The 15627-nt window shown below is 43.3% G+C and overlaps 1 protein-coding gene across 1 annotated transcript in view; it reads right to left on the reverse strand.

Annotated features, from left to right (window-relative positions):
* LOC120026177 (protein unc-13 homolog B-like) overlaps positions 1 to 14841 on the reverse strand; it is a 28396-nt gene extending 13555 nt beyond the window's left edge. The window contains exons 1-18 of the mRNA XM_038971002.1: positions 14810 to 14841; positions 14609 to 14687; positions 13622 to 13696; positions 13275 to 13494; positions 12524 to 12751; positions 12187 to 12328; positions 11629 to 11798; positions 9301 to 9416; positions 9000 to 9163; positions 7995 to 8145; positions 7800 to 7868; positions 7573 to 7662; positions 7232 to 7369; positions 6122 to 6252; positions 5952 to 6037; positions 2153 to 2279; positions 1963 to 2059; positions 1732 to 1875 (exon numbers count right to left, since the gene is read on the reverse strand). Coding sequence (XP_038826930.1) covers positions 1732 to 1875; positions 1963 to 2059; positions 2153 to 2279; positions 5952 to 6037; positions 6122 to 6252; positions 7232 to 7369; positions 7573 to 7662; positions 7800 to 7868; positions 7995 to 8145; positions 9000 to 9163; positions 9301 to 9416; positions 11629 to 11798; positions 12187 to 12328; positions 12524 to 12751; positions 13275 to 13494; positions 13622 to 13696; positions 14609 to 14656 — 2196 coding nt within the window. The 5' untranslated portion in view covers positions 14657 to 14687; positions 14810 to 14841. The remainder of the gene's footprint in view (positions 1 to 1731; positions 1876 to 1962; positions 2060 to 2152; positions 2280 to 5951; positions 6038 to 6121; positions 6253 to 7231; positions 7370 to 7572; positions 7663 to 7799; positions 7869 to 7994; positions 8146 to 8999; positions 9164 to 9300; positions 9417 to 11628; positions 11799 to 12186; positions 12329 to 12523; positions 12752 to 13274; positions 13495 to 13621; positions 13697 to 14608; positions 14688 to 14809) is intronic.
* Between the last annotated feature and the right edge of the window lie 786 nt (positions 14842 to 15627).

Here is a 15627-nt window from a genome sequence, read left to right on the forward strand (position 1 = left end):
TGTCTCACTTTTTATTGATCTCTCTTTGGCTTTTGATAAAGTTGATCATGCTATACTAAGGCAGAGATTGTTGAGTGTAGGTCTTTCGGAGCATGCAGTTGCATGGTTTGCTAACCATCTGTCTGATAGAACTCAGTGTACTCAATTTGATGGGCTTATGTCTGTTAAAATTGTCTGTCCTTAATGGTGTGCCCCAAGGCTCTGTACTTGGTCCTCTCTTATTCACTATTTATATAAATGATTTAGACAAAAATTTCCAAAATGCGCACAACTTCATTTTTATGCTGATGATACTGTTATTTACTGTTGTGCCTCATCTCTTACAAAAGCTTTCCAGAACTTGCAAACTGCTTTTTATACTGTTCAACATATCTTGTGTCAATTGAAGCTTATCCTCAATACTGACAAAACTAAACTAATGGTGTTTTCTAAAGCAAGAAATAGACCTCTGAACCTTTCACATATTACTACCTGTCAGGGCAAGGAGATTGAGGTTGTAACCTCATATAAATATCTTGGAATTCTAATTGATGACGGCCTCTCTTTTAAATTGCATAATCAACTTACAAAAAAATTTAAGCTGAAATTGGGATTTTATTTTAGGAATAAGGCCTAAGGCTTTCTTTTGAAGCCAGTAGGAGGCTAGTATCAGCTACATTTATGCCTTTACTAGACTATGGGGATATTTTATATATGAATATGCTTCCGCTCAGTGTTTGAGATCAATTAACACTCTTTACCATGGCACTGAGATTTATTTTAAACTGCAAAACCCTTACGCACCACTGCACTTTGTATACCAGGGTTGGCTGGCCTTCTCTAGTCATTCGTAGGCTCAGTCACTGGTATACTTTTATTTACAAAGCCATTTTGGGTTTACTACCTTTTTATTTGGGCATTTTTATTGTTTAGAAATGTGGTGGGTACTCTCTTCGTTCGCTGGACTTTATCCTGCTAACTGTTCCAAATGTCCGAACTGAATTTGGTAAAAGGGCTTTTATGTACTCTGCGCCATCGTCTTGGAACACCTTACAAAATCATTTTAAACTGGAAGAACTTGTCCCGATTGGTGTTTTTAAATCACTGATGAAGGATTTTGAGGCTGATTCTCTGACCTGTCAATGTTTTAATTTGCTGTTTATGATTTTTGTTATACTCTTGTGAATTCAATGGTTTTTACTAGATTACTTGTAGTTTTTCATGTTGTCTGTCTAATTTTTGTAATGACTTGGTGCTGCCTATCTTGGCCAGAATGCTCTTGAAAAAGAGATTTTAAATCTCAATGAGCCCTTCTTGGTTAAATAAAGGTTAAATAAATAAATAAATAAAATTAGAGTTGAAAATGCGGTGGAAGCCCATTTAACCTGTAATTTTTTATTTTGGTACATGGAAATGTAACCACACGTTATTTTTATGTGCACTACGTCATCACGCACAGCCTTTATCCGCAACAAGTCCATTTAATGGAAACACATCTCTGGTGGGAAAATGTGCATATATTTTTTTAATGACGATTTTTGTATATTCACATTAAAATAAGTTGCCAATTGGATGGAAACCTAGCTATTGTTTGAAAAACATTTCAAGACAAAAGTAGAAATCAAGCATGACTCAGGGAGAGGTTCCCTAAAATGAATCTCACAGATGGTGGAGATATGAGAGAGCAATCTATCCCAACAGGCATTTGTCTACAGGTCAGACAGGTAGCTAGGACAAGGAGGGTAAGGTTACCTTGGCGAATCGTCGGCTGTAGTGGGCCATGACCTTTGGGTCAGGACAGTCCAGTTTCTTGATGATCTCAAAGCTCTGGTTGAGCTGGGTGAAGACGTCCACCACCGAGCAAGAGAAGAGAGCATGCTCAGATGTCTGCTGGAACTGGTGGGAGAAGGAGACAGAGACAATTGTAACTATATAGTTTATAGTGAAGACCTGACAAAGAGAGGTTATTTTCCCGTTACTCACTCCATCTTTCTTGTCTCTCTCCAGAGCTCCATGCATGAACTCCATGGAAACGCTTTCATTCTCATCCAGCCACTGCAGCACAAACTGTAAGAACCACCTGCACATGGGAAAGATTGGCATAAGGGGTAAAATAGAGAGAACCTATTTTTATACACATTTCTTAAGTTTAGACAAGTCAGGGTTAACTCACGATGGGTAGTCGGGTACAACCCCTTTGAAGTTTGGCAGGTCCTTCACATACTCATTGTACAGCCACTTGACCTTGAAGTGCAGGTTCATGTAGTCGGCACTCTTACACAACCGGTGCTTTTCATGCTCTGTGGAGACAAACACACCAGAGAGTGAGTGTGTGTCTCTCTGAGGGTGTGTTTCTTTTTGTGCGTGTGTGTGTGTCATTGTGTACAAGTGTGCATAAATATGCACCTATGTATGAGTCATAATATTACTGTAAGAGTAGTATGGATATTTAGGGCACAGAACAGGTAGGATTCAGTAAGCTTGGAGGTAGAGGAGTGAAGAGCAGCCAGCCACCCCCAGCGGGCTGTACAGCCACAGCCAGGTGACATGAGGGCTCTCCTCTCTCAACTGGGCTTTGAAGTGGGTTTACTGCAGGCTGAGTGTGTGGTGGGCGGCTCCAGTCCCCTTGTGCCCCTGGGCACGGTGATTCACACACACACACACACACACACACACACACACACACACACACACACACACACACACACACACACACACACACACACACACACACACACACACACACACACACACACACACACACACACACACACACACACACACACACACACACACACACAGCCATTCAACTCTCCTGTGAGAGACATCTATCATTGGGAGAGTGTGAAAAGGAGTTTCATGAGGACAGAGGAAAGTTAGAGAGATGTACAATCCACCTCTGGGGAGAGGAGGTAATAGATAGGGTCCTGGGAGACATGAGCAGCTTTCACACCCAGCACATATACTCCCTGCGTCTGTCGCCCTCTCGCTCTGCATCTCACATCCCCAGAACTCCTCCATCCTCCCCTGGGATACCCCTCTCTCTCGCCATCCCACATCATCCCTCTCTCCATACTCAGCTTCAGTGTAGCTTGCTTCCCATTCTTCTCCCTCCCTAGTAATCCCACTCAGCCCTCCGCCTTGCACATCATTCTCTATCCTCAGAAATGAAATCAGAGACGGAATAAGTAAAACATCGTCGGAATAAGTAAAACATCGTCAGAAACTGTCCGACCACAGAGAAACAGCCTTCCCTATAGGGTTACCTTTGCATCTCTGTTGGGAATGACAGTTTTCACTGGAAACACAGATCTAAATATGTTTATATGTTGGGGGTTCTGGGAGGAGAACAAGACAAGAGGAGTGATGGGGTGGAGTTGATGCTCTTACCAGCATAAAACGTCTGCCCACGAAGGTGGAATTCAGATGGGGCTAGAACACAGAGAAATGAGCACGGACCGAAGGAACGAAATGAAAGACAAGAACAAGGCAACACAATAGAAAGAAATAGATCAAGATAGAAGTGGAGAGGAGGATGGAATGGAGACGAGCCATACACAACTGATGAATGCAAATGGCTTGCCATCGTAAATTCTGTCAACTTTTGGCCAGATTCACACAGTAGTGCTCTGGTAGAAATAAAATGATATTCAACACTAAAATACATTTTATAAACTGGGTGGTTCCAGCCCTGATAGCTGATCGGCTGACAGCCGTAGTATATCAGACCGTACACCAGGGGTATGACAACACGTTTTCTTTTACTGCTCTAATTAAGTTGGTAACCAGTTTATAATAGCAATAAGGCACCTTGGGGGTTTGTTGTATATGGCCAATATACCACAGCTAAGGGCTGTGTCCAGAACAGTACCTAAGAACAGCCCTTAGCTGTGGTATATTGGCCATATAGCATACCACACCCCCTCGGACGACATTGCTGAAATATCTAACGGCTAACAGAATACTGGCACATCTTGTAGAATAGCATAAGAAGAGGGTCTCTTATCATTTACAGTACAGTATGCAGTCTTACCCTGAAGCCACTGGTAATGATCAACGTTATCCATTACTGAAAGAAAGACATGGTAGAAGACACACACAATGCTGAGACAGAGACGGAGCCACAGACAGGGGGTGGAGAAGACAGACTGGGGAGATTTCCTTTTCCTTCTACTGTTACTTAGTACACTCCACAGGTACAGTTGAAGTCGGAAGTTTACATACACCTTAGCCAAATACATTTAAACTCAGTTTTTCACAATTCCTGACATTTAATCCCAGTAAAAATGCTCTGTCTTAGATCAGTTAGGATCACCACTTTATTTTAAGAATGTGAAATGTCAGAATAATAGTAGAGAGAATGATTTACTTCAGCTTTTATTTCTTTCATCACATTACCAGTGGGTCAGAAGTTTACATACACTCATATAGTATTTGGTATAATTGCCTTTAAATTGTTTAACTTGGGTCAAAAGATTCGGGTAGCCTTCCACAAGCTCCCACAATAAGTTGGGTGAATTTTGGCCCATTCCTCCTGACAGAGCTGGTGTAACTTAGTCAGGTTTGTATGTCTCCTTCCTCTTACACACTTTTTCAGTTCTGCCCACAAATTATCTATAGGATTGAGGTCAGGGCTTTGTGATGGCCACTCCAATACCTTGACTTTGTTGTCCTTAAGCCATTCTGCCACAACTTTGGAAGTATGCTTGTGGTCATTGTCCATTTGGAAGATCCATTTGTGACCAAGCTTTAACTTCCTGACTGATGTCTTGAGATGTTGCTTCAATATATCCTCATCATTTTCCTTCCTCGTGATGCCATCTATTTTGTGAAGTGCACCAGTCCCACCTGCAGCAAAGCACCCCCACAACATGATGCTGCCACCCCCGTGCTTCACGGTTGGGATGGTGTTCTTCGGGTTGCAAGCCTCCCCCTGCCAAACAGTTCCATTTTTGTTTCATCAGACCAGAGGACATTTCTCCAAAAAGTGCGAGCTTTGTCCCCATGTGCAGTTGCACACCGTAGTCTGGATTTTTATGGCGGTTTTGGAGCAGTGACTTCTTCCTTGCTGAGCGGCCTGTCGATAAAGGACTCGTTTTACTGTGGATATAGATACTTTTGTACCTGTTTCCGCCAGCATCTTCACAAGGTCCTTTGCTGTTGTTCTGGGATTGATTTTCACTTTTCGCACCAAAGTACATTCATCTCTAGGAGACAGAACGCGTCTCCTTCCTGAGCGGTATGACGGCTGCGTGGTCCCATGGTGTTCATACTTGCGTACTATTGTTTGTACAGATGAATGTGGTACCTTCCGCTTTTGGAAATTTCTCCCAAGGATGAACCAGATTTGGGGAGGTATACCATTTTATTCTGCGGTCTTGGCTGATTTCTTTTGATTTTCCCATGATGTCAAGCAAAGAGGCACTGAGTTTGAAGGTAGGCCTTGAAATACATCCACAGGTACACCTCCAATTGACTCTAATGATGTCAATTAGCCTATCAGAAGCTTCTAAAGTCATAACATAATTTTCTGGAATTTTCCAAGCTGTTTAAAGGCACAGTCAACTTAGTGTATATAAACTTCTGACCCACTGGAATTGTGATACAGTGAATTATAAGTGAAATAATCTGTCTGTGAATAATTGTTGGAAAAATTACTTGTGTCATGCACAAAGTAGATGTCCTAACCAACTTGCCAAAACTATAGTTTGTTAACAAGAATGAGGAGTGGTTGAAAAACAAGTTAATGACTCCAACCTAAGTGTATGTAAACTTCCGACTTCAACTGTATACTCTGGGGCTCATTCTTTCGCCATATAGCCACGATGCACACAAACACACTCAGACAAAAGGCCAGTTAGGGCCATTAAGACTGGGAATATGGTATTAGTGGTTGAGGAGCTTGACCCCAAATTGACGCAGATTGGACACGTGTCTGCTCGGCTCCTGATCGGTCATCCGTGGTGACTCACCCTCCATAGCATACTTCATGTCCTGGGAGAACAGCGCCCACATGACCTCAGCACACACCTTCCCCACATTCAGCTCCTGAGGGAATCTGGAGGAGAGATGGTAGAGAGTATCATTACATACTGGAAATTTTACAGGAGTACATAAATTATTAGTGTGTGTGGATACTAACTGGTTGAGCACGGGTGTGTAGGAGTTCCTGTCCTCCTCTATGATGGAGACTATAAGGGTGATCAGTTTGGGCCAGAAGTCCAGGTTCTTGATGCTGGGGCCCTGCTCCTCCAGGGGAAGATCCTCTTTATGCTGGACCAGAACAAAACCACACTCCCAGTCAGACAAAACACTGAATGTAACACTGCTGGATTAAAGTGATATCCCTTGACATATTCATATGAAAAGGGTGTTGAATCAAAAACACATTTTGACCAACGGGCAAAATGACATGTTAATTGTATAGATACTCCTTTAAGAAAACCAATGATCCAAACTTTATGTCTCTATCATAATCCGTTCAAACATAAATGGCGTTTTTACCCTTGTAGGATGGTTAAGATTAGGGTGACAAAATGAATGGAGACCACAGGAAAAAAAGTGGTCATAAATCAGGAAAACAGCACGTCAGCTAGGGGGGATACTGTGCAAGATTTAAGATTAACTGACACTGTTGAACTCGCCATCTTTCTTCTCGAATCCGGAGGACATAAAACAATAGAGGTAAGATAAATACTGATTTTGAGACATGACATAGTATTTTAATATACGCTGTTCATATTCATGCGAAGTTCCTGTTCTTTTCCCAAAAGACTTCACAAAAACAAGCGGATTTCTGTGAAATGTCAGAGCACTGAGGGTACTACAAGCTTTTTATTTATTTTCAAAGCCTTTTGCATTTAATTCAGCTCAATGTCATGCTAATTTTGATATTTGCGACACTCAGTAACAACTTGGAAGACAAAAAGTAAATTCCTCAAAAGTGTCGGCGATAAAGCTGCACCACTCTCAACTGAGCTTGTTGCTTATTATGGGACGTATTAGGTTATGACATCTGACTTTCTGATATCATGTTAATGGTATGGTAGAGAAAGACCCCACTGTGATTCAGAACATGAAAAATTATACTTGCCTTGGTAAAATGTATTTTCTAACATAATGAAGTGAAATGTCATCACCAAAGTGCATTTTCAACCACTCTGGGTAGAATATGAATAACCTGCATTAATTCTGTTAGTGTAAATGTGTGTAAATGGCAGTGAGTAGAACTGAGATCGACTGTGTGACTCACTGTGTCCAGCAGCTGGTACTGGCGGCTGTACAGCTCCTGGCAGTTGTTGAAGATGTAGTCGTAGGTGGAGTTGAGGCAGGCCTTAACACAGTCCCTCACCACCTGACTGGCTCTAGGGGGACTCTGCAGTTCCTGGACCTGAACATCAGAGGGAGATGATGAGCGTTAGAGAGAGAGAGAACTCTTTACACAGCACAATAAAGAGTGATATTATGTCGTGATGATTTACTGTCATAGCACCAGTACTCATTGAGAGTAAGAAAGACTAAACACATCAAAGGCAGGAGTAGAGAAAAGGTTTCTTCACAGAGAGTCTTTGTAGCCTAGCCCTTGGCCTATACCTTCATCCTGAAGAAGGTGATGCTGGTCAGTAGGTCCACAGTGGACTTCAGGTCCTGGAGACGATCCTTACTGCTGGCAGGGAAGTTGTTCTGAGGGAGAATAATTGGGGACCATTCCATGAGAAAAACAGAGATAAAAGGGGAAGGTGCATATTTAGAGGTCAATGTTAAAACTTCTCAACTTACCCTATATGTGGAGAGGTCAATGTTAAAACTTCTCAACTTACCCTATATGTGGAGAGGTCAATGCGCAAGGAGTTGTGGAGTTGATCCAAGAGCTTGACAAAGCGCTCTTTCTGTTGGAGGGAAGAGAGAACTAAGATGAAAATCATCCAGAGAAAAACAACCTGTGGTATATGACAATTACAAGGTAGATGATGTTATTAGGGTTGGGAGAGAAATGGGTATGGGGCCATACGAACCCCGAAGTTGGAGGCGGCGAAGCGGTCAGAGGCGGAGACGTTGGTGGAGGCGGTGGTGTGGGCGTAGAAGGCATTGATGTTGGCCAGCAGGGTGCTCATCACCGCCGGAACGCCAGGACACATGTACTTAGAGGACAGGCAGGCGAAGTGCCTAAACACACCAGGAGAGGGCACTGTCAGGGAGGGCTCAGAGACAGCAGCTCAATGTTGGTTGATTCTACTATTTTCAAGTTTCATTATGTCTCTTGTTCACATACCATAATTATCGCAATGTAATGTTCAGGTCGAAATTCTAAGAACATGTTTATTTAATTATACCCAATTTATAGCACACAGACATCTTTCATTATGGGGCAAAATAATATACAGTAGCAGTGGATTTCAGGGACGTAATAGGATTTACAACACACTGCACAAGAGCAGGCCTATGTTTAGCTAGCTAGCACTCTCTCTGGGGTCAGGTTTTCACCCAATGATCCCTCACTACGTGGAACGGCTGTCTCATTTCTCCCATCAGGCCCCTGCCCCATTCCGTCTGAGGGATGGCCACCCGAGTGTGCTTTGTGTAAATGATGGAGCCGGTTAACAGGCATCTGTACGGAAAATGGCACCTCATGGAGACAGAGCCATTCTCAGACCATTTATAATTGACTTTCCTTCATTTGGGGCCACCAGGAAATGACAACAGCACCAAATGGCTATTTCATATTAGAGAAAAGGGGGAGGAGAGGGGGAGAAGGACAGAGAGTGAGACAGAGAGAGCACAAGAGAGAGATAAGATAAATAACAGATAAGAGACGAGAGAGTGAGAGAACAAGAGTGAGAAGAAACAGAACGAGAGAAGAAAGAGGGAACAAGAGAACAGAACGAGAGAAAGAGAAGAAACACAACGAGAGAACAAGAGAAAGAGAGAGCAAACAAAAGAGGGAACAAGAGAGCGAACAAGAGAGAGATTGAACAGAGCGAGAGAAAGTTAGAGTATGTCATCAGGTTCCTCTGACTCACGTCATTGCCTGGTAGATTGACTCGATCCCGTATCGCATGGCAAACTCGTCCACTATCTCCTGGGCCACCTCGTCAAAGTACACCTTCCAGGCATCGTCTCCTTTGGCATCTGGGATCCTCACCACCCCCTGGCCCAGAACGTCCGTTGAGTGGTGGAAGAGGTTCTGGAAGGCAGACAGCCACAATGTCCGTGTGATACAGAGACCCACAAGTAGCTGTGTTTCAGAGCTGGTTTAGGACTAGTTTCACTGATGGTGTCTGCAGTAATCTTACGAACAGAGAAGTGTACTGAGTGGTGTACCTCGTGTAGACAGGTGTACTGGATGTGATAGGGAGCCACTTTCTCCTCTCCCTTGATCTCCACACTTATGTGGAGACGGATAGCGCCAGACACGGCTGACTTGTCGGTCCTCTTCTCTGTAACAATAGACACACACACAAGTCAGTGAGTCAATTACTATAATCTAGATCTGTCACACTAACCAGGTCTGCTAATCAAATGGCAATTACAGACTATTACTATCAATGGGTCTACAGTGGCGCCGCTACAAGGCCATTCAGTGGGTGCTATACTACTAGCATTACTACAGTTTGTACTGAGAACAAGGGCTCAGGGTTGTATGGATTTGTCCTTGTTCTTCCGGCTGAGGACACTTCAGCTGGTCTTATTCTGGAAGTGGCGTGTTCGGCAGCTCACCCCCGGCTATTTCCCCTGACAGCCACATTATCAGGTCAATTCGTACGTGTCGTCTAAGCAGTCGCGATACGACTGGAGTGTGCTACATATTAATCAAGGAGGAGATCTCCCCTAAGAGGATGAAGGAGGTGAAAGAGAGAGAGTGGCTTTGCTTATGATTTCACATCTCTTTTAGTGTTGTATCGAACACAGTCAATGAGTAACATCAGCTAAATGTATATTTCACAGTCTAAGGAAAGTGTACAGACGTTTCCCCTTGTCATAGGGCTAACACACTGCGCAACCACTTTAACATTCAAGAAGTGCTGTTCCTTTGAAGGCCTTTTCAGTATCATGGTGGAGTCGTTTTCAAAAAGTCATGATTAAACAGGCAAAGAAAGAGGCCTGCAGCTTTAGAATGGCACAGTTAATCACATACCCATGCACGCAAACAAACACACCACATCAGTAACTCATGGTGTTTCTCATCTGCAGGGATAGGAAGTCCATGACAGACAGTGAGGCATCCCTAAAAAGGTTGACTATCATTAATAGGAGGAAGAAAAAGGAAAGCCAAGGGCGATAAAACAATTCACTTTTGGAAAGTGTTTAAAGCTAGAAGAACATTGAAGAGCTTGTTTAACACCCCACCCTCCTGAGTCCCTAACCAGCCCATTCCAAAAGGGACAGTGTAAAAGATAGAAAACAGAGAAAGAAAGAAGCCATGTGGACAAAGGAAGACATAAAGGGGCAGTAGAGGAAGCACAAGTGAGAGTTAGCCCAGGGGAAAGCAAAGACCATGGTGGTGACAGCCAATGTTTTCATCCAGGGCAAGTAGGAGCCTTAGGGCCACTACTCGCCTGTGCAATTGGGCAAGAAAAATGGTATTGCTGGCCAAGGGAGACGTGGGTAATGAGGTACAAGCACAACACAGACTGGACTACAGAAGAGGGCTAAGATGTAGAACAGAGCTGGTGACATATGAGATGCAGATAGACTAGGGTGCTAACTAACCCACTGTGTTACAGTAAGAGGTCTTGGGTGTTGCGGGAGACAGCACAAGGATTTCACTGCATATGCCTGCTGTAAACTGTGTATGTAACAAATACATTTTGATTCAATGTTTTTTTTCTTAGACTTTCTACCCATCATTAACTAACCCTGGGACAGACAGTCCATTAAGACAAAGCACTGTGTAGCAACTAACAATCTGTTAGTTGAAAGGGTTGATTTCAGCCCTCCTATAGAGTAAAATAATGATAGAGTATAATTCAAAAAGGAAAAGGAGGGTATTGGCGGATGCAATGAGGAAGCTAACAGAATATGCCTTTGGCATAACTTAGAAGAGTAGATGTATGAGTGATAGGGATTTGAGCAGTACATGTGGAAAACGGAGGATTCCAGGAAAAAAGAAGCATGAACAAAACAAACAACCTTCACCCTTTTGATCATCTGAAACGGTTTGATTCTCACACCAACCCCTTCAGATCAGAAGGGAATATTCCCTCAAAGCGGCGGCTGAATAAAAGCACTTCTACGTTGAGACCCGCGTACACACACTAAAAATAGAGCCTCTTGGACACAATGAGGGAGCACAGGGGCATGTGAGGACTGAGAGGCTGTGAAAGGGAGAGGGCCCTGTACACTGGACACTTTCCAACGGCTCAGAGTTGGCCTGGTATGGACAGTTTCATGGCTTCACTCCAGAGAACACATGAACATTAGATTAACATAGAATCAACAACTCCAAAACAGGCCCTGTGTGAACCCACTACTATTTCTCAGGGCTGCGATGCAGTGGAATGTCCCCCTTTGACACAGTCATTCTTACCATTCTGATCCCTTTGACTTATCTGTACATTCAACTTAACATAATAACGATGTGTCTCGAACACAGGCAGCCACCTTCGTCTCACATAGTCGACATTATACTGCAGGATAGCGAGGACGTACCCAGGTTATACCAGACGTCCATCTCTCCACTGAGCGTGCGGACCTCGATGATGCTCTGACCCAGGAAGTCGTCGGACTCTCTCTTCAGACGCTGCTTCACCCGGGATTTGATGTCATCGTCCTCGTCCCATACACGCACCTTGATGCGGTCCGACGAGTTATGACACTCGCTGGGGGAAAAAAATGAGTAAGGTAGCGTTAATGTGAAGATTTCATACCAAGAACAGATATCCATGGTAATTACATTGCGTGGATGCTAATATTGCAGCTCATTCTAAGGTAGAAGAACTAGGTGTGGCCTGATGTAATATAAGGGGAAGAGTTAATTACACGTGTGTGCACCACTACCCTGAATAAATGAGTGTCTCCCATTGTCAAACGGCTCCGGATGGCATGTGATATTTTGGAAGTGGGTTAAACATGACCACATACTTCCTTTGGGTGAGGAAACCTAGACTGCCTGAGGCTTGAAGTCTTGGCCTGCTTACACATTAGAGGAACACGCGCTCTCGCAGGATAATACTACTGACTACATGTGCAGGGCCAAGTCAGACTCACAAGTGGAACTTCTCCTCCCAGACAGGGTTGAGGTTGCCGTAGATGGTTTTGGTCCTCTTCTTGGTCTTGCCCACCTGGACCGTGACATAGGGGTCGCTGGAACCCGTCTTGTCTTTGGCCTGCAGTCCCTGGGCACACAGCACTGCAGACAGACATATGAACAGTGAGACAGGGAAACATACCACAGGTGGACAGACAGAATGACACAGAGTCATTCGAAATCAATAAAGAGACATGGACAAAGTCAGATGGGGAGAGAAGACTAGTTATAATACAATAGAACAGTTCATAGAACGTGACCACTGGTGCAATACCATTACTCCCTGTGTCGGTGTACCTGTGATGGTGATCTTGGCCGACCACTTGGAGGTTCCGTCCAGTACACTCTGTTTGATGGTCTTCATCTGCTGAGCGTGGATCGCCTTGCTGACGACAAAGACATCCCGGATCACGTCAAAGATTTCCGGCTTGTTCCTCTCCCTGATCTTCATGCGGTCCTTCATGGCCATGATGATGTTCTGGGTACGATCCTCAGCCCCATGTTTGGAGCTCTTCTCCGCAGCACCTAGAACATCAGAAACCACCCAATTACAGTACATGGAATAGGAGTCTCTTTTTGGCACCATATGTGAAGGTTGTGATGTAAATATTTGAATATATCTACCCAGTTGTTAAAAGCTATTTATTTGACCATCCGAGTCATCAGAATGACTGAAAGCAGTTGGATGTATAATTTTGTCTTTAGTGCAACATCAATCATAACCAACGGAGCACACCATATAATTCCACTGTACTTTACATATCACTGACAGCTGTATTCTGGGATGGTGAGGAGGTAGGAGTAATTCAACAGGAAAGTTCGAGCCACCAACTCGGTAGACAAAGTCTGGAAATGTGTCAACCCAGCCAATCAGAGAAATGATAAAACACAAATCTATTGCAAAATACATATCCATGTCTCATACACTGTCAATCGTGTGACTGGCTTTTGAATGCATCAGATAGCTCAATTTAGCAATACGGCTGTGTTGTCGCAAAAGGATCCTAAACATACTTCCTCTGTCTAGCTTCAGCTGTGCAGTACTTACGCTGCAGGCAGTCAGCATTCAGCAGTTCCTGGCACTTCTCGTGACACTTAACCCCGCACTCGGAGCACCTCATGCCCTGGCGGGCGATGCCCCACAGCAGCCCCTCGCACTCGTAGCAGTAGGTGGGCGTGGTTGCCGTCCACACCTCAAAGTTATGGGGCGTGGTGCAGGAGATGGGGTAGATCAGAGCCTGTAGAGTCTTCTTATAAACGTGGTTCTTCTACAGAGGGGGAGGAGAGAGGATACTGAGATATTACTTTTTCCTATGAAATTGGTCCTCTCTGGTGAGTTTTGAACAGAGTCTTGATTACTTCAGTAGAGTAATATGCATCCCATGATGTACTCACCAGCTCCTCATCTTTGACGGAGGAGCGCGCGGCCATGGAAGAGGTGATTCCAGCCTTTCTGGCCTGGACCAGTGACTGTGGACGACGGGAAAATCTTGTTAGTTGCCATGTTAACATAACTAAACCCAAACAGTGATCACAAAGATTGGTGGAGTATTGTAAGTGTTCTGTGAACCTTTACCCAGTGAGTGTACTACCCAAGTGAGTAGTACAAGGCCCAGAGTTTTAACACCAGACCGGGTGAAGGAAGGAACTAATGTAAGGATTGTTACAACACAGGTCATGTAAGGTGACAATATGGGAGGAACTAAACCATCACTGACCAGTCAAGACACAGGTTTGTGTGTGTGTTACCAATGGAGGATTCAGTTAAAACCCCGGTAGTGATGGTCTGTACATGGCTCAGCATGTAAGGGTGGAGAATAAAACCCAACAGAACAAATCAATCTATCATATGAATGAATTAAGGGGAGAGGTAGAATACGAGGAAGGGAATATTGTTTTAAATGATTATATCAAGTAGGAACACTACAGTGCAGTTGCACGGTGACATTTGGTTACTAAGGTGCAGCATGAAACCCCTGTTGCACATTATTTGCAGAACAGCTACATGGGGTGTACAATCTCTTGTCCTACTTGATATACAGTATAATCATTTTTTTTTTCTGACTACAAAAGGAAAGGAGCAATTGTGTTTTTTCCACTTACCATAGCCTGACCAAGGAGAGTGATTGCATTCAAGAGAGTTGTGGGGGATAATTAGAGAGAATGTAACACTGGTTTCACATGTGTCTCACTGGGTGATAGCTCTGTGATTCCTTATGATGATATCCCTTTTTTTCAAGCAAATGCTGAAATTATCAATTGAATCCTTAATTATCAAGATGCTTCTCTTGTTCTGGTATTACAGGATAGAAAAACATGTACTGACAGACAGGACAGAAAGTGTGATTTGAAGCATTGAGACGGATGGGAAGCAACACTTACCACGTCGCTGACCAGAGGTATAGGCTTCCTCTTACGAAGGTCTGGCATGCTGTCAATCCCAAACAAACCACTTCCACCGCTGTGGACACGGAACAGAATGATACACAGAAACACATGCATCAGCTTTTCCAGCACATTAAAAAGGCATGCGAAATATAAATCAACATTGACAGAAAGGATTTGGGCGTCATCATGATTTACCCTGGTTTGATCCAAGCTTGTCTGGAGTTGGGTCCATCATCTCGTCCCTGCAGGATTTAACACACATTCGTTTTTCAGATTCAGTAATTAGATCACAGTAATATGCTTAATCTTATATGTTAAAAAGGTACACAGAGGTTAGAGAGAATGGAAAGACACAGAGCAGGTTGAGTTTTACCTCTTGGATGGTACATGCAGAACAAAACGCTTTCAGAACAACAGTAATGTCTCGAGACAAGGAGAGGATTACATTTGATCCATACATGGCATCCAATGATTGTTGCCAAACTGAAAAGCCTAAAATAGATCAAATTCAACAACCAAAATGATCATTGTTTATATATACAGTACCGGTCAAAAGTTGACACACCTAGTCATTCAAGGGTTTTTCTTTATTTTTACTATTCTCTACATTGTAGAATAATAGTGAAGACATGAAAACTATGAAATAACACATATGGCATCATGTAGTAACCCAAAAAAAAAAAGTGTTAAACATATCAAAATATATTTTATATTTGAGATCCATCAAAGTTGCCACCCTTTGCATTGATGACAGCTTTGCACACTCTTGGCATTCTCTCAACCAGCATCATGAGGTAGTCACCTGGAATGCATTTCAATTAACAGGTGTGCCTTGTTAAAAGCTAATTTGTGGAATTTCTTTCCTTCTTAATGCGTTAGAGCAAATTAGTTATGTTGTGACAAGGTAGTGGTTGTATACACAAGAAAAGCTCAAATACGCAGAGAGAAATGACAGTCCATCATTACTTTAAGACATGAAGGTCAGTCAAACCGGAAAATTAAGAACTTTGAAA

This window comes from Salvelinus namaycush, chromosome 31 (assembly GCF_016432855.1).
Source record: "Salvelinus namaycush isolate Seneca chromosome 31, SaNama_1.0, whole genome shotgun sequence".
Taxonomy (NCBI): Eukaryota; Metazoa; Chordata; class Actinopteri; order Salmoniformes; family Salmonidae; genus Salvelinus; species Salvelinus namaycush.